Raw genomic sequence first — 19,018 nt, forward strand, 5'->3', positions numbered from 1 at the left:
TTGGCTATTGTAAATAATGCTGCTGTGAACATTGGGGTGTGTATATGTTTCAAATTAATGTTTTCGTTTTCTTTGGATATATACCCAGGAGTGGCATTGCTGGGTCGTATGGCAACTCTATTTTTAGTTTTCTGAGGAATCTCCATACTGTTCTCCATAGTGGCTGTACCAATTTACACTCCCACCAACAGTGTAAGAGGGTTCCCTTTCTTCCACACCCTCTCTAGCATTTGCTTTTTGTAGATTTTCTGATGATGCCCATTCTAACTGGTGTGAGGTGATACCTCATTGTAGTTTTGATTTGCATTTCTCTAATAATTAGTGATGTTGAGCAGCTTTTCATGTACTTCTTGGCCCTCTGTATGTCTTCCTTGGAGGAATGTCTATTTAGGTCTTCTGCCCATTTTTAGATTGGACTGGTTTTTTTGATATTACATTATATTAGCTTTTTGGATATTTTGGATATTAACCCCTTGCTGGTCATATAATTTGTAAATACCTTTCCCATCATGTAGGCTGTCTTTTTGTTTCATTGATGGTTTCCTTTGCTGTGCAAAAACTTTTAATTAGGTCCCATTTGTTTATTTTTGCTTTTATTTCTTTTGCCTTGGGAGACTGATCTAAGAAAATACCACTATGATTTATGTCAAAGAGTGCTTTGCCTATGTTCCATGTCTTACATTTAGGCTCATTACTGCTTTTGACACATTTTATATCTTCTTTTGTTTTGTGTATCCCTGAACTGCTTATTGCAGATATAGGTGATTTTACTGTTTTTTAAACTTCCTTAGTATATGCTTGATTTGCTACCTTTACTATATATCTGCCTTTACTGATAAGGTATTTCCTTTTGTAATTATCATGTTTCTAGTTACAGCACTTTTCTCCCCTGTTTAGATTACTCCTATTAACATTTCTTGTAAAGCTGGCTTGGTGATGTTGAACGTTTAGCTTTTGGTTGTCTGTAAAACTTTTGATATGTTCAAATCTGAATGAAAACCTTGCCAGGTAGAGAGTATTCTTGGTTGTAGGTTTCACCCTGTCATAAATACACTGTGCCATCTCTCTGGCCAGCAGACTTTCTGCTGAAAAGTCAGATTATATATAGCCTTATTAGAGTTCCCTTGTAAGTTGTTGCTTTTCCCTTGCTGCTTTTAATAGTCTCTCTTTAATTTTTGCCAATCTAATTACATTGTTTCTTGGTGTGGTCCTCTTTGGATTTGATCCTTTTGGGGCTCTCTGTGTTTCCCTTTCCCAGGTTAGGGAAGTTTTTGGCTATTGTGTCTTCAGATATGTTCTCTGCCCCTTTCTCTCTCTTCCTTGCAAACGTTAGTTGCTTGATGTTGTACCAGAGGTGTCTTTTTTTTTTTTTTTTTTTGTGGTACGCGGGCCTCTCACTGCCGTGGCCTCTCCCGTTGCGGAGCACAGGCTCCGGACGCGCAGGCCCAGCGGCCATGGCTCACGGGCCCAGCCGCTCCGCGGCATGCGGGATCCTCCCGGACCGGGGCACGAACCCGCGTCCCCTGCATCGGCAGGCGGATTCTCAACCACTGCGCCACCAGGGAAGCCCCAGAGGTGTCTTAAACTGTTCTCATTTTTTAAAATTCTTTATTCTCTTTAGCTTCAGTGATTTCCGTTACTCTGTCTTCCAGTTCACTGATCCATTCCTCTGTATCATTTTATGTGTTGATTCCTTCTAGTGTATTTTTAATTTCAGTTATTGTATTCTTAATCTGGTTCTTTATATTTTCTGACTTTTTGTTACAAACTTCTAACCTCTCACTCTGGTTAGCCAGTCTTTTCATGAGTTCTTTGATCATTTTTAAGATCATTATCTTGAACTCTTGTACGTGGTAGGCTGGTTATGTTTTCTGACCTTTGAGAAATTGCCTTTTGTAGAAGTCCTGTGTCCCAGCAGTGAATCCCTTCTGGCCACCAGAGCTATATGCTGCTCTAGGGCTCCTCCTGTTGTGGCAGACTGACGACAGCAGGCAGTCTGGTAGATGTGGCTGGCCCCCAGTCTCGTTGGTTGCCAGGCCTTGTGTGTAGACTGCTCGTGGCTGGTTGGTGGGGCTGAGTTATAAGGCTGCTAGCTGTGGAACCCTGGGGGATCCCAGGGCTAGTGTCAGCCCACTGCTGGGCAGAGCCAAGTCCTGAGGGCTGGTGTCAGACTGCTGGTAATTAGGGCCAGCTGGCTGTGGGGTCCAGGGTGTCCTGAAGCTTGTGTTGGCTTGCTAGTGAGTGGGGCTGGATCCAAGAGCAGCTAGCTGAGGGGCCCAAGGTGTCTCCAAGGTCAGCTACTGGGTCTGACTCAGGCTTCTTTCAGACTACTGCTTCTGCCCTGGGTCTCAGAGCATGTGTAAGCTTGTGTGTGCCCTTTCAGAGTAGAGTCTCTATTTCCCACAGCCCCCCTGGGTGTCCTGAAATAAGCCCTGCTGGCTTACTTTCCTGGTGCAGGACCTGCCCCAGGCTGGAGAGGCTGAGGTGGAGCTCAGACCCCTCACTTCTTTGGAAGAACCTCTGAAATTATATTCTTCTCCTGTTGATGGGTTGCCCACTTGCAGGTGTGGGTCTTGACTATACTGTGACTCTGCCTCTCTCACCTGCCTCGTCATAGTTCCTTCCCTATAGCTTTAGTTGTAGATCTTTTCTGGTAGATTCTGGTCTTCCTCATTGGTATTTGCTCTGTCAACAGCTGTAATTTTGGTGTGCCCACGAGAGAAGTTGAGCTCAGGGTCTTCCCACTCTACCTTCTTGACACAATCTTATCTGTCCTCGTGTTGCTTCAAATCACACTGCTCTTGCTGTGACATTTTCTTTATGAATTTAATTTTAATCTATTGAGGAAAGATGGTTCCTATTAAATCAAAAGGTCTAGATGATCATAAATTGATTAGTGACTCAAATGTTCTCGAGTATTATTCACATACTCTTAAAATCAATGCCTTGTTTTACTCATAGTTATGACCATGTCGAAAGTGACTTTTGTCCATGTGTGATAAACCAATTCAGCAAAGTCTTGGTAGTACAAGAGTTAAGTGAAGGCTATGCAAAGAACTGCATAACAGGCTATATAAAGGAATCTAATTCTAAAAGTTTTAGGGACTTATACATATTTTTCATTAAACAGAAAAATCATATTGTATTAATTCTGGCTCAAAATCTTAAAAGAATATAATAAAAGTAACATAAGCAAAATATGTGATGTGGTATAAAAGATCAAAAGTTAAAAGCATCTAAATAAGTTAGTGTGTTTATGTTTAGTGTAAACCCTCCTCTGAGAATGTGAATATTCATGAGTAATTCTCCTCTAAAAAAGAGTATTTTCTTTTTCAATCTAACAGAGATTTTATAACTATTGAGTTGAGGAATTTAAGTGTACTTTTGTATGTTAACGAGCATAGAGACTACTTTAGCATACTATTCATGTTTCTAGTTTGGTTGACTAAAATCAGAAAACTTGGTGAAGTCTAGGTTTCACCATTTATTAGTTATATAATCTGAATCAAGTCTCATTGTTTTCACATCTTACACGAGTAAGATAACGTAATTTGCCTTTTTTAGTCATTAGAGCTGCTGGGAGAATCAAATGAGACTAAAGAAAACCATCTGAACTGGATTCTATTGTTTTGAAAAAGGGAATTATCTTTAACAACATTTTAGAATTTGGATAGCCCTTCTTTTATCTAATAAAATTACCAAAGTTTTACTATAACATAAATAACTATGAGTAGTCTAAGAACCGCATCCTTTAAGTATTCTTAACTATTCCTGTTCAGAAACAATTCACTGCTAATTGGCAATAAGATTAAGATCAAATATATGCAAACTTACTGAAGCTCATCAATCACTCCCTGCTGGTCACTATGTAGAAAACCATAATTTTTTTTGGAATGTTACAAAATATTTCACCCAAGGTATGGAAAAGTCTCATATTTACTATTTAGCCATTTCTTGTTTTTCATCGTATTTTGGAAGGCTAGGTCAGCAACTGTAAACACTTTAAATAAAATAGAACATAAAAGCTTCCTTTCTTAATTTGAAGAGTCAACCTACTACTGTTTAAAACACAAACCAAACAAACAAACAAACAAAAACCCAAATCAGCATAGATACATACATGACCATATTCTTCAAGGTCTCCTTTTCCTTCCTCAAGTGTAACAAAATTCCCTGCTGGTGTCCTATGTAAAGATAATCGGCCTTTTTTGGACCTTTTGTTGGGATCAGCAACCGGGTCCTTGAAGACATTAATCTGGAATCCAAATTAAGAAAGTTGGAGAAACAGAAGACTAAACATCAGAAATGTTCACTCAACTCCCATTAAAAAAAAAAGTGTGTACATAATTTATATAAATATTAAGGCACTTTGTATGTATAATTACACCGATCCACACCTGGCTTTTAGAGATAAGATCTAGCCTGTTTTGGAGGACAGCGTCCTCTGTGATGAAAAAGGTATGAACAATATCCAAATCTTGGATATCCTTTCTTACCAGTGTAGAATACTAATACTCCATCTGTAGTAAGTCTTTGAGGTTAACAATGTGACCCGTAAGGTATCTCCTTTTGTATTATGCCTTGCCCTTAAACTGATCTCAGTATAGCACACGTGTGTTACTGAAAAATCAATCTGTCAACTCAATTATATAATCTGTGGCAAGGGAACGAGGAGTTTACTACAATAAAGGCTTTCCTATTTCATAACCTTTTCCCTTTTGTTACTTTTTATTCTATTACCTTGTTACTGTCAGAAGCAAAGAAGACCTAGAGACCCAGAGCACAATGTTTCAGGATCAGAAAGGAAGAAGCAACTGGAGATGGCTATAAAAGGAGAAGCAGAAGAGGCAATCCCAGGACTCGCCAAAGAAAGATGGTGGTGAACTAAGGTAGGGAACCAACCCATGTGTTCTTAGGATCCCCTACACACCCTTTAATACAGAGACTCTCAAGAGCTTATGAAGAACTAGGGAGACTGTTGTTCAGCTGCTTGCAGCTTGGGTTCCCTTGTTTTAAGGCTACCAGAACATGATTCTAGTAACACAACTCAAACGTCATAGTTCACCTTCCTAAAACATTCTTTGACAGTGTTTACATATTTGCGGTGTTTACATACGTGATGGCTAGGTGAGCTGACATTCTTGTTCAAATATGGTCAACTTTTTGATTCAAAGGTATATACTGAAGTAGTGGAAATGAATTGACCTGCATCATCTCTCTTAAATAATCTCTCATTTTCCCAAATCTCCATTTTTTTCTGAAGTCAAGTTATCACCCCCTGTCTCTTTTCCTTCTTTGTTTCTGCCTCAAGGTCAGGGGTACCTGACAATACAGTAACAGTTCAGGACCATATTATCCTTGGACTATTGCATTCAATAAGTACATTCAACATACAAACATAAATAAGATATTAACAACACAAGAGTAAAAGTTCAATGACATACCCCAAGGCCATTGGTTACAACATAACTACATTTAAAGGAACAATTCAGGAGATCTCTTGTTAACTTCTGTAGCAAAGCTCCACCAGAACCGAAGGCAACATTTTCTATACTCCATTTTTTTTGCTTCATGCCTTCCACAATCTAGATGAAAAATAAGATATAAATAAATAAATGTAAGCCAAGTAATGTGGAAGAGGAAGGAGCTAATTTTCCATGAACCATATTGATGAATAAACCATCCAAAGCTGTTTTATAACACAGTAAATAATGAGATAAGAAAAAGGTCTACACAAAGTTAAATTCCCCTCTTTTCTTTTAAAAGACTCACCAACCCCAAAAAGGGCAGCCCAAGGAATAAGTGTAGAAGGAGGGGATTTCATTCAAAGTTCCTGAGTTTGTGTTGTAGTCACAGTGATTGTGGTTTAGGTTGGGGGAATGGAGGAAATGAGAGGGAGAGAAAAAAATAGCTATAAATACCTAAGGTTACTTGAGTAAACTCTCATCTACCTCTTGCAGTTACTGCCCAGATGCCAGTAGCACAAGTAATGGGGCCTGGACGTTTGCCCCAAATTACTAGATTCTAGAAATGACACTCCTCATCACTAATAAATCTCAATACATGTTATCACATGTCATAGTGTATGTCATATGTAATGGGGCATTTAAAAGTCAGCGGATATTGGTGGTAAAACAGTATGAAACACCCTCTCCTGCGTAACAGTTGAGACATTGGTAGTCATCTTATTCTGGATGGTACTCCAGTGCCGTAAGCAAAATTATGAACTGACTCGGTGTTAAGATTTATGATTGGATCATTTTCTGGGAGAATGATCATCTAAAAGCCAGAAAGAGATACCTATATGAACACAGAGTTCCAGCAACTAGAATAGTTCTTTCAAGGGACACATAATTTAAAAGTTACATTAATTTATTAATCTACATTATTACCAATATCATTTGTATTTCTTTTTCCTAAGCAGGACTTATTTATCTAGCATCCATCTTCTTATTTAACATATTCCATCACTTTTATGGTAGAAGGTGGTAAATAAAATTTAATAACCATTTTTAATTTCATAAGAATAGTCGAAAGGAAGTAATTGGAAAGTCCTGTTTCATTTTATTTAAACAGAACTTTCAGAAGTGATCAGAAAATCATTAGCAAGTTTAATAGCTTTAAGTGAATCATTAATATAAATTTGCCATATTCCTCCCAATACCAAAAGTCTCAAACTGACCTTTTATCTATGCCTTATTTTCAACCTTGCAAGACCCAAATAGATAAACTCCAAGGACCTTCATCTTTTAACAAGCCCACATTAAAAAAAAAAAAAATCTCAGCCATCTAATTCTCCTGGTATATGTCAGGAATTGAGATGGAAACATACAATTTATTTTAAAGTGATTCCTTAGGCTATACATAAACCCAGTCTCATGTCTTTTATTATTATACCTGAACCCAAAAGTACTCAAGGGCCCTGAATTCAGATTTATTTTTCACTGAACTGTAAACTAAGTATAACTAAAATAATAATAAAAACCTTATAAAACAACACAAAATTAAGGCATGTTCTAAAAAGTGAATTTCAATACGGAAGAAATACAAGTAGAACAAAAAAATGGAGGAGAAGAAATGGAAACAAAGATGGAGGGTAAGGAGATTTGGGTAAAATATAAAGAGAAAATAGTTTCAGAACTGTCACCTGATTTTAGTTAAGCCTCAGAAGCACATGAAGGAGTAAGTCACAAAGAACAGCATCACCTAATGTCATATCTCTGTATTTTAGGACCAATTTCTTTAAGATATTCTTCCCAGATAGCTTTGCCAAAAGTTGTGAAATTTAGACAATTTAAAGTTTAAGTGAATTTTTCTATTAATGTTACAGGAAATTATGGAATTAGAGTAAAAATTAGTTTTTAAAAATATCTGCACATACAAATCAGAAGGAAATCTGACTAGACATAGCAAAAATGCTATATAAATTCCTTTTCTTGCTTCTAAAGACTTACTTTGACCCACCTCCAGTATGAAGAAAGCAGGTATTACCCTTTAGGTAATGAGCGCATCAGCATTAACAACAACTATTCATTCTCTGACCATTCTGTTTAAGGTTTCACCAATGCCAGAGAATATCTGTCTCAATATTTAACTTCTTGCTCATGGAGTTTAAAAAAAAAAAAAAAAGTTCAAGTTCTGAACTGATTCTCAACTTTAAAAATGCACACACATTTTCAAAGTTTATTTAGAAAAACAAAAAGAAAGAAAAAAAGGAAAGCCAAAGAGCTTCACTTTTTAAAGGGAAGTTCAAATACCTGATGGAACAACCGAACTTAAAGAGCTGCCCCTAAGAACAAGGAACGGTAGGTATAAGCAACGGGAAGTGCACTGGGCTAATGCGTATTCTGATATACAGTACCCTGCCCACATTTCTTCATCTGAAAGGGGGATAAGTATGTGTGAGGGTACCTGCTAAAATGGAGGTATGGGTACTAGTTCTTAACTGATACCAAGGTCAGAAACCTTCAATTCAGCTGAGCGACAGGACAACAGCAATTAAACATGCCAGCTGAGATTTCTATGCTCAGGTCCTCCTCCTTGCTGCAGATTTTTCTTCTATTTCTTCCTTCCTTTTCACATCAAAGCCTTAGAAGAACCGGGGAAGTTTCCACTTTTCTTAGGCAAGGCAGTTTGGGAGAGTTGGTAGAAGAAACCTCATTTCTGTTATTGCAAGACATCTATTCCAGACCCTAAATGCATATCGCCACAGAAGTACTGATAGTTATATGCAACAGTTCTTACTTTTATTTAGTTTAATTTTTTTTTTGTTTTTGGCCACCCTGTGCAGCATGTGGAATGTCCCCGACCAGGGGTGGAACCCTTGGCCCCTGCAGTGGAAGCATGGAGTCGTAAGCACTGGACTGCTGGAGAGGTCCCAAAAGTTCTTACTTCTAAATGAATCTTTGGAAAACAGACTATTTCTAATTTGGGTACTGACCTTACTCTAGCCACACTGAACTCTTTCAAACAGAAGATTCCATCTGAAACTATATACGTTAAAATTTCAGTGCTTTAAAGTAGCTAACAGTCTACAACGTGGTATCGCTGATAGTCTTTAATACCTAAAATACTCCATAAAAATTGAGTTCCTTAGAAGCTTATTGGAGAAACGAAAGAGGAAAAAGTTTTAAGATAGCATAAAACTTATGCTATTTGGCTAATAAATCTAACAGTAATAGTGGTAATAGTCAATGCTAAATTTAGAAGAGGTGACAAACCATTCAATAATTTTTGAAAAAGCACAAATGAATATCATTCAAGTTTCACACTGTTAAGAGTATATGAAGCTCCATTCTATTAAAACTGAGACCTATTTGTACAGTGTCAAGACTTTTTGTTTTATATACAAAAAATACTCCTTGACTGGCATTTTACTGTTTCCTAGTGACACTTCTTTGGGCTCATCATCCAGGGTGGCCAATGAGGACAGGCAGTATGGTTTGGCCGGTACCTCTGTATTTTAAGTTAATATATTTTAAATATACTTCTATATTTTAAATGTTAAGCAATTAACAGAAAAGACATAAACCATCTTAAACACTTATTAAAAGAATCACAACTGTACTTAAATTATTAATGTGTTCTTTATCAAACTAATAAAAAGGAGTTAATTATAAGGATTGCTTTATTGAAACTTTTAATATAAAATACATACCTCTTGTAAGGTATTAATATCTACTCCATCCCCTTGAATAACTCTAAGATAAGGTGGCAGCAACTTGTAGCCCTTTGAGTTCTCAGTAACAGGGAACTTCTTACCTAAAATATCCAAAACCTGTATGGAAAAATACACACCCAAACACAAAATAACTAATACTGAAAAAAAAAGTGTTAAAGCTTTCCAAAGTTTAAAAGAAAACCAAGATTGTTAGCAAAGCAAGGTCGAGAATATAAAAATTAATCAAATTAAATTATACAATACTATGTATAAGCCTTCTAAAATTTTGTCTCAATTCCTTCTGATTATGTTAGAAACAGGCATGCAATTTCCTATCAAGTGAACTTATACTGTAAAGTGGCTCAGAACATAAGTAGTTTTCCCTCACATTTTTCAAATTAGATTTGGGAAAAACAACCCTTTAACATTAGGAGCTTACAATGGTAAATATAATATTTTTCAAAGGTATATAAAACATCATTTAAAAAACATGATTATACTTTTGATTTGGATTTTTTTCTGCTTGTGCCCAATAATTTAATTTGTCTGACATAACTGAAACACGAATCCACCTGAATTACAAAGTTCAAAGAGATCATGATATGCAGATAAAGCTGGAAATGAAGCATATATAACCCATAGTTTTTCTGAGGTGCTTCTCACTTAACGATGACACCCATTTTTTAAAGCAAATTGCTTAACATGCCAAGTTGTCCCACTCATTCATTAACTACTGCAAGTTTGGGAGCAGCTGAAATACCCCAACACTGACTGAAAATTTCTCAGAAAGCTTGGTCAGAGATTCCAAGATCTACCCAACAATCACTCCCTTTTCCTAAATAAATTGGTTTAAAATTCTATCAATGAAAACATTCCATACTGATAACTTCGTTGATTCTTGAAACTAGGTTTGTATATTTTTATTAGGTAACAGGAAAAACATGCAACCTGTTCAGTTTGCTAAAACCAAACCTGTTCATATTTCAGGCTAAGATCAGACCTTCAGACTGGCCTATTTACTTAACAGGATAGGAAAAGACCTCCTTGATTCTACACCCCCCTTTCTTAAGGGGTAATTCATCACCTAATCATCAGCTGGGAAACAGTGTGGTAAAGAGGGAAGGTGATAGCCACAAAGACCTACGTTGGATACTTGGCTTATTTTACATGTCGTGTGACCTTGAGCAAGTTTATTTTAACCTCTCTAAGCTGGTTTCTTTGTCTATAAAAAAGAGATTGTAATATTGATCATAGGGTTTTCATAGAGATTAAATAATGACACAGCTAAAGCAAAGCACACAGAGCACTATATTTTTCTAGTAGTAAGCATCAATAACCTACCCTTATTAGTGCTTTTCAAAGAAGGTAAACCAAGTTCTAAACACTAAAAAAAATGCAACAAGGCTACATTGAGAATCAACAGTATCTCTAAATCTCTACTTGAAAACTATTTTCAAATTATTTTTATTCCACATTACATTGCACATATTTCTTTCACACTAAAACCTTCAAAGGCACAGCAATGATAAAGGAAAACGAAAGAAACCACACACTTGGTAACCAAATCACAGGACTGGTTAAAATGGTAACACAATTAATTTTGAAGGTAAAAAGAAAAGAAAGTATCTGTTCAACAGTACTTAACTGTTTCTTTGACAGTATATAAATAATCCATAACTCTGGATATCCTTTCTCTGTTATTAATGCGTGACCTTGGGCAAATCTATTACTCTCTGGGTTGCAACTCTAAAATAAGGGGACTAGTCCAGAGAGTTCTGAAATGGTGTGTGTATAAATGAAATTAAAAGTGTTGATGCAGCTGGTCTACAGGCACTTTTAATAGTCAACTTACGTATTAAAATTTACCTTTAATACAGTGTCAAGAGGATTTCCAGAATCAGGTCTGATTATTAGTGGTGCCTCTGTACTTCTTGATACTATTAAATGTCTTAGATCTTCACCCCAGATTTTCTCACACGCATTATAAATGTCATAGCTATCGCTGACCACAGATACAGGCACTGATGAAAATTGTGTTACTATATGTTCAAAAGCATCTTTTTCATGGTCCTTCCCCCAAGCTGTTATGGTACTAGAAAACAAAATGAAAATACAGATTTACTTAGGCAGATACATTATATGTTCCTGAATCATATCTCATGTTTACTATACCACACCTTCAACACTGCAGAGAAGGTGAGTGATTTAGTTTAATAAATGCACATCAAAAGGTTAACTGAATATCTGAGCCAAACCACTCCTTGGCCAATTTTTAAGACTATAAGTAATCTCATTCCTCTCCAATAGTTATTTAAACTCGTAAGTCATGTTCAACCAACTATAAACTACGTTATTTTCTTTTTTAGTATTCCTGAACCTACCCATTTAAAATGAGTGAGCTAAAAAGTACCTGCTGCAGACACTTTCTACGTTACACTGAGATGTTAGAAGGAATGAACACATACTCCCATTATTCTGCTAGGCCATGCAAGCACTTGGCTCCCTTCTGTGCATTTTCAAAACCATATACCAAGAATAGTAGGGACACATTTTATCTTTCTTAGATTTCAAAATCTTACACTTAAAAGCAATTACTTAGGCAATTATTTATACTATACCACGCATAGATATAGTCAACTAACTCTTTACCTGTTGTATCTTCAATTGGCCGGTAACAGGTAGTCATTTATTTCACTTACAGATTATCCACTAGTACTTAATATATGCTCCGGGAATAAGAATTATAATACTTAGTTTCAGCAAAACGTAATTAAGATGGGAAATAAAGCGTGTGGGTTTCTATTAGGCAAGAATGATTATAGTGATTTTTACACTGTCCTCAATAATGGTGGTTCTTTTTGAACAGATTAATGACATGTAACCTAAGTACTTGCTGGTTAACCAATATATAATATAAATAATTTTAAAAATTCTTAAAGAAAACTTCATAATGAATTTTAGAATTGTTACCATTTTCTCAGGCCAAGTAATTTTTCTTTCTCCATAATTTGCTAGTCTTTGCCTCTACCCCATTTTCCGAAGTAAAATGATGGAAAGTAAAACACCCCATTCATTTAACCCCATGCAGATATGATTATCTCAAAACTGTTTGAAAAGTCATACTAATTTATTTTTGAAATTGTTGTTTTATTCTTATTTTTTTTCTAAAGGACTGAAGTAAACAACTTTTCTTATGCTGGGGATGGCAGAGCATGCACATTTCAGGAGTATAAAGACTTAGCTACCCAGAACTACTCTCGTCTGAAATGGAGAGATAGCATATTTATATAAAACTCATTTTACAGTGAACAAAGTAGCTATGATGCCAACTCTCCACTTAATGCAAGTATCTGCAGGCTAAAGGGAAAATTAAGACATGGATAAAGAGAAGCCCCTTCTTCATATCAAGAACTGCTATGGTCCCCTTTATAAGGGAGAGAATTAAGTTCAAAGAGTACCAACACTAGAGAGCTTTGTGATGTAAGAACAAACTCTTAGAGTTAAGAGGTCACTGTTTATGCACTTATTTTTTTACTAGCATTGTATCAATACAGTCAACTAACTGCTATTTGTGTGTATCATGTCTAACAAACTTAACGGTTCATTTTTAGTCTTTATCTTACTTGCTTTCTCTTTGGCATGTGAACCTTCCTGAAGCTTTCTTTCCCAATGACTTCAATGACATATCCCATGTTTCGACTTTTTTCCCCATACTTCTATGGGTCCTCTTCAGTTTCCCCTAGATGCTCTCCTTTCTCAATATGACCTGGGGCACTAGTCTCTCTCTACACCTCCCTATGTGAAAAACACTCAAAGCTTTTAAAAAATACCTTTGCAGTGAGAGTTTCCAAAATCTGTACCTTAGCCCAGGTTTTTTTTTTTTTTTTTCTGGACTACAGATCCATTTTGTTAGGGAGGAAAATGAGTTTCTTCATCTCATCGTTCCATAGACATTTCCCATAGCACCCTCCACATAATCTAATCATAATAACATCTAGTATAATATTTGGTATATGGAGATCATAAATATTTGTTCAATGAATTCTACTTATGCTACTGTTCCAATTTCCAGCATCAAATTTAATTTGATACCTTTCCAAAGTTTGAGGAAGAGTTATGTAATTGAATATTTTCAAGTCCAGATTGACACATTCTATAAGAAAATATTGATAACAATAATGGCAATGTTCTAAATTTTAGTGTTTTCTTATTTTAAAGTTATCTTGGATGTTAGTTCATTTTCCCTCAATGACCTTCTGATGTAGGAGATGTAAAATTTTAGCTCCTCCTTTTGTTGGGTTGGATGGAGGAACTGAAGAACAGAGAGATAAATGACTTGCCCAAGGCCACCCAGTATGTCAGCTGTAAGGTCACTCAGATTTCCCAACTTTCAGTCTAGAGCTCTTTTCACTATACTTTGCTGTTGTTTAAATGACTTGTCTATTTAAGAACATCTGACACATTAAGGAGTCCAATTTGCAGATGTAGTAAATATTACGAGACTATAAAAATACAATAGATTTTCAACCTGTTTTAACATGAAAGCCCTAAAGAAGATATCATCTTTATTCTCAGGCGTATAGTATCATACTTGTGATGTTATTACTTTGAAACAAAAGCATCAATGAAGAGTCTAATATATGGGTACTACAAGAGGTTTTTTAAAAGGTGTACATATATCTAAGACCAAAAATAAAAATACTGCAACCCTAAAATCCTGGTCTGTTAATGTCACTCTTATTTTCCCAGTTTCACCAGTCTTGAAACTTATATGTGAAAGTATTCAAGTCCCTACTAATAAAGCAGTGCTAATAAATGTTAGCTGAATCTACCCTCTACTGAAACCCCAATTCAAATCATCACGTTCCAGCAATTTCATCTTCCAAGCCAATGCTCATGTTTATCCCCTTCTTTCCATTTATTTAGCCACTTGGTTCTGAACCTCATCATCTCTCAAAATTATTGCAACAGCTTCCTCTAAATCCTCCTAACTTTTCATTTCTATTTTTCAATTCATAAGATAGCCCACTATTAATCTTTCTACAATATTTCTCTGATGACATCACTTCTTTGCTCAAAAACTTCAATGCCCCCTCCTATTTGAAAACGGAATTAGAATAATCTAGCATGATGAGCAAATAGTTAACATTCAGTATCAAAATAAATTTGAGGGTGTTTACTAACCTGTCTTTCCACTCTACCCTACAATCCCGACAAAATACATTTCAGCCCTTATTCCCTAAACACATCCATATTTGCCTCTTTCATTTTTGCTCTTTCAGGACAATGCTTAACACATGGTAGGCATGTAATAAACACTTAAGAGAATGAAAAATCTCCTAATGTCTGCCATTAAATTTTACCAATCATTCAAGAAGTCAAGATTTGCATACCATCTCTGTAAAACCTTTCCTGATCCAACCCTACCAGGGGAACATGACCCTACTTTCCCTTCCTTTGCACTGCTAGAGCACTTTAATTGTACCTCTTTAAAAGCACTTAACAGAGCAGAAGGCTGCTAGTGTACTATTTTTCATCCAAAAGACGGGATTAATTCTTTATATCTTTCTATCCCTTGTAGCACAGACTGCCTGGGATCAAAGCTCAGCTGTACTCACGGCTGCTTTTAGCACACTGCAATATTCAAGTATGAGTAGAATTTAATAAACTGCCCCGAACTAATTACATTAAATAATTTTTGTTATAAGAACCAGAAACAAGGTTTGGCATACATTTTAAAAACTCCACTAACTTTCAATAAAATTAACTCTAGGACCAGAGCAGCTGTAGCCTAGATTATAATTGTCTTCTAGTTTAACTTGAGATGCTTTAGTAGAATCAGATAAGGAAGCGTAAGAAGACTCTGAACACTCTTCCTTTCATCAAAAGGGCTAACTTGCTCATCTACAATTGAGGGTACTGGGTTCAGAAGATAACTTCCAGATCGAAGATAAGTGAAGTCATGTAGAAAGCAGGGAAAGGGAAAACAGTGACCAGGTTTCACAGTGAGTGCTTCTAGACTTAATGAATACAACCTATCTGCATATGGCAATAGAGAAGCTAAAAAAAATCCTTAAAATAAAACCTATAGAGCAATATATATAAGAGTTGGAAAAAAGCTCCTAAATTGTTTCTATTAGGACAGTTACAAGTTCTCTACCTCCCTGAGACCCGTCTTTATACAGAGTATGAATACTGAATTAGCATTGCTTAAATTCATGGAGATTTACTGTACTACCTGGCTCTGTAGTTAAACAAAACATCACTGAGTTATAAGAATGAAAAAATTTAGTCATAGAAAACCAAGGTTAGATAAGAGGAGGATGAAAACAGAATTTTACCTGTGTTCTGCCGCTGGAACAGAATAGCCTGGAACAGGATCTTTCGTTCCATAGTATTTTTTAATTAAAGCAATTCCTGCTACTGTATCTGTTCCTTTGAAGTTAACCAAATGAGCAGATGCTCCTATGCCAGCAGTCTGGAAAATAAACCATAAACCAAAATCCAAAAAGAGATAAAGAAAAGACCCATACTTGAGGTACAGAGCATCGCCCCCAAAGCAATTGTCTTCAGTTATTCTTAAAGAGACATTTAACTATTATCAGAGATAATAGTTTCTTATGACAAAGATCCAGTTTTTCCTAAATATTTAAGGATTCAACTGTTACCTCCTCAAAGAGACCTATTTAATAGTGGTCCACCCCCACTTCCCATCACCTCCTTTTCCCTTACTCTGCCTTGGCTTCCCTGTAGCATTATCTGACATCTGCTAATATTTATTTTAACTATTTATCCATCTGTCCCTCCATCCATCCAATACATAAAGGACAAGGATGTTTACTGAAGGCTGTATTTCAGGTATTTCTAAAAGAGGCTAACACACCTTAGGTATTTAATGTGTATCTCTGACTGAATCTCTGGAATTTCAAAATGTGGCCTACTTAGAAGCAAAATCAATCCCAGTAACTTCCCAAAAACTTTACAGTGGTAACCGTAACCTAACTGACAATCCACATTTTATTAATTGAGGTTCACTTAAGTTTCTTACCTCTTGGGAAGAGACTCCTCTGTAGCCAAAATCATGTAACTTGTACTCCAGACCATCTAAGTTACCAGACGTTTCTAACAAATATTTGGCCAGTATTTTCTTCTGCTCTCTAGAATTTGTGGCCACTGTGATTGGATACCAGGACTGAACAAGAATAGTCTGTAGTAATAAAATCAACCACAAACATTAATACATAAAAAATTGGGTTCTTTCTGAGGAAAATCCTAGCTTTCTCTGGAGGTATGTCCTGGACTTCCATACTACTAGAAATACCAATTGGACATTTCAACTGTATAGCAGGATGCCTTCCACATGCATTTCAGATACAGTGCCGAGCTCAGCTCTCAAATCCGCAACATAAAGGATAAGCAAACTCGGTCCTTAACAGTAGAGAATGTCAAATTACCTATTTTCCATCCAAAGCTCCAAAGAAGCAAATAATATTTAGAAAAACTATCTGTGATAAAGGACCAATGTATTTTTTTTATTTTCAATCTATTGCGGACCAATAGTTTTATAAAATATACTCACACTTGGATGTTGAGGCAATTGCCATAAAAAGTTTCTAAATGCTTATCCTTGATTTCTGTATTTAATGTGGACCTGCATCAAAGAGTTCATGGACCAGCACTGGTCGTTGGACTATACCTTAAATAGTCTACATCTAAAGAAGTTATTTATTTACTCCTCTAGGTAGTATTGGATCTAATTTTTCCTTGAATCTAACATGACTATTGGTAGGTTATGTACTTGAGGTATTTTTGCATAGCACTAGACAATTCTATCCATTGAGCTATGCTTTATGTCCTTGGCTTTTATCAAAAGTCATTATAAGAGAGCCACATGAAACATTTCTGCATATGCTATAAACTTGTGAGGTCGCTGTCTATTTTATAACTCAGTTCCTATTACACAGTTTCCCAAATGAGGAAATGAAAGACTTGCTGGGTTCCTACTTTCTGCTAAGAACTGTCCCTTGGTTTCCCTTTTTTCCTTGGCTGCCAGGAAACTCCAAAGAATGTCTGATGCTTAATCACAACAACTATACTAATTATTATGGCTTAGGAATTCACTCCTCCATTCTAGGATCATAATTTTCTATCTTTTATTTTGTAAACCAGATAGTCTGCTTTTACAAGCAGCTTCAAATTTGTTTTAGAAAGAGCTAAGATGACAACAACGTCTATGCTCACTCAAAAAGCTATTTACTTCCTTAATTAAATTTTACAAAACAATCTTTTACTGAATACCAGCTAAGTGACCAATAAATAAAATAAATAAAAACAAACAAAAAGATTACTTAACCTTGGACTTCCCAACTCAGTCACCTAAGAAAAACTGCAGCATTGGATTCCTATGACTGATTAACTATGGCTCCAAATTTTTTGCAGCTCCTCCCATCAAGAGATGGAATCTATCTCTTCATTCTTTGATCCGAGGAGCTGTCTTTTTTTTTTTTTTGGTACGCGGGCCTCTCACTGTTGTGGCCTCTCCCGTTGCGGAGCACAGGCTCCGGACACGCAGGCTCAGTGGCCATGGCTCACAGGCCCAGCCGCTCCATGGCATATGGGGTCTTCCTGGATCGGGGCACGAACCCTTGTCCCCTGCATCGGCAGGCGGACTCTCAACCACTGCGCCACCAGGGAAGCCCCCGAGCTGTCCTTTTGATTTGCTTTTGACCAACAGAATGTAGCAGAGGTCATATATTTATGACTTCCAAGCTTCTGTTTCAAGAGGTTTTATAGCTTCTACTCTCATTTTCTTAGAACCTCAAGACTGCTGTGTTATAAAGAAGCCTAAGTCATGAAAAGAGGCCCAGCAGTCCCAGTTACCTGAGCTGAGGCCCAGACATGGGAGTGAGGTCATTTCAGACTGTCTTATCTGAGCTGAACCCTCAGATGAACACAGACTCATATAAGTCCAAGCAAGACCAGCAGAGAACCATCCAGTCAACCACAGAATCATGAGAAATAGCAGTTGTTTTATTTTGGGGTAGTTTGTTATATAACAGTAGAAAACCGACACAACTCCTAACTTGAACTCTATGATAAATCACCTCTATCTAAGCATTCTGCTCCTGAAATTATTCTTTCGTAATTTCAGTGATTCCACTGCCAGGGCCCATGATTATCCTACTTCTAATCTTTAGCTTCTCTGACTTACTCTTTATACTGCACTGGTTATCCTTCTAAAGTTAAGAGTTTTATTCAGGTTTTGTCGTCCCTTAAAATCCTTTAATGGCTATCTATTGTCCACAGAGGAAGAAGGCCAATTCGTGTTGAAATTTGAGGGCTTTTACAAACTTGCCTTGTTTACCATCTAAAGATTTATCCCTTATGATATTTTCTACTTTTATGCTATAAAAGTAGCCCTTGGGCTACTTGCCATTCTAAGAATACCTCACCTTTTCCTGTCCCTTATTAAAAGCTTATTTTCCACTTTATGATATCTTGGACAGGATTCCCTATTTTTGCTACCAATTCAGCATTCTTATATTAGTGGTTAGTTAAGAATAAACTGCTCCTCCTCCAAAGGCCCTTAAGTAAGACATATCTTACTCTAATTTCTGTGCCCAGCATTTTTTGGGTATATAACTGTAATCAATACTCATTTGCTGAATTTAATTCAATCAACTCTCACATTTTTAATTTAACTTAGACTGATGTTATCTAGGAGTATGAGAAAGATAGAAAACATAACGTGAAAAACTCTAGTTGAGTTATAAAGGTAGAAGATTGACCTTACCCCTCGAAAAATGCCAGGGAAGGAGAGAAATAACTATGAGACACAGTGATCCTTCACATCACCAT

The 19,018-nt window shown here is 36.4% G+C and overlaps 1 protein-coding gene across 4 annotated transcripts in view; it reads right to left on the reverse strand.

Annotated features, from left to right (window-relative positions):
- Positions 1 to 19,018, reverse strand: part of NAMPT (nicotinamide phosphoribosyltransferase) — a 44,372-nt gene that overhangs the window by 8,586 nt on the left and 16,768 nt on the right. For all 4 annotated transcript variants that reach the window (XR_010842288.1, XR_010842287.1, XR_009337401.2 and 1 more), the window contains exons 5-10: positions 16,209 to 16,367; positions 15,502 to 15,638; positions 11,027 to 11,252; positions 9,158 to 9,277; positions 5,445 to 5,585; positions 4,121 to 4,255 (exon numbers count right to left, since the gene is read on the reverse strand). Coding sequence is in view for 1 of the 4 variants with exons in the window: in XM_059074539.2 (XP_058930522.1) it covers positions 4,121 to 4,255; positions 5,445 to 5,585; positions 9,158 to 9,277; positions 11,027 to 11,252; positions 15,502 to 15,638; positions 16,209 to 16,367 (918 nt within the window). In the remaining 3 variants the exon portion in view is untranslated. The remainder of the gene's footprint in view (positions 1 to 4,120; positions 4,256 to 5,444; positions 5,586 to 9,157; positions 9,278 to 11,026; positions 11,253 to 15,501; positions 15,639 to 16,208; positions 16,368 to 19,018) is intronic.

Source organism: Kogia breviceps, chromosome 9 (assembly GCF_026419965.1).
Source record: "Kogia breviceps isolate mKogBre1 chromosome 9, mKogBre1 haplotype 1, whole genome shotgun sequence".
Classification (NCBI taxonomy): Eukaryota; Metazoa; Chordata; class Mammalia; order Artiodactyla; family Physeteridae; genus Kogia; species Kogia breviceps.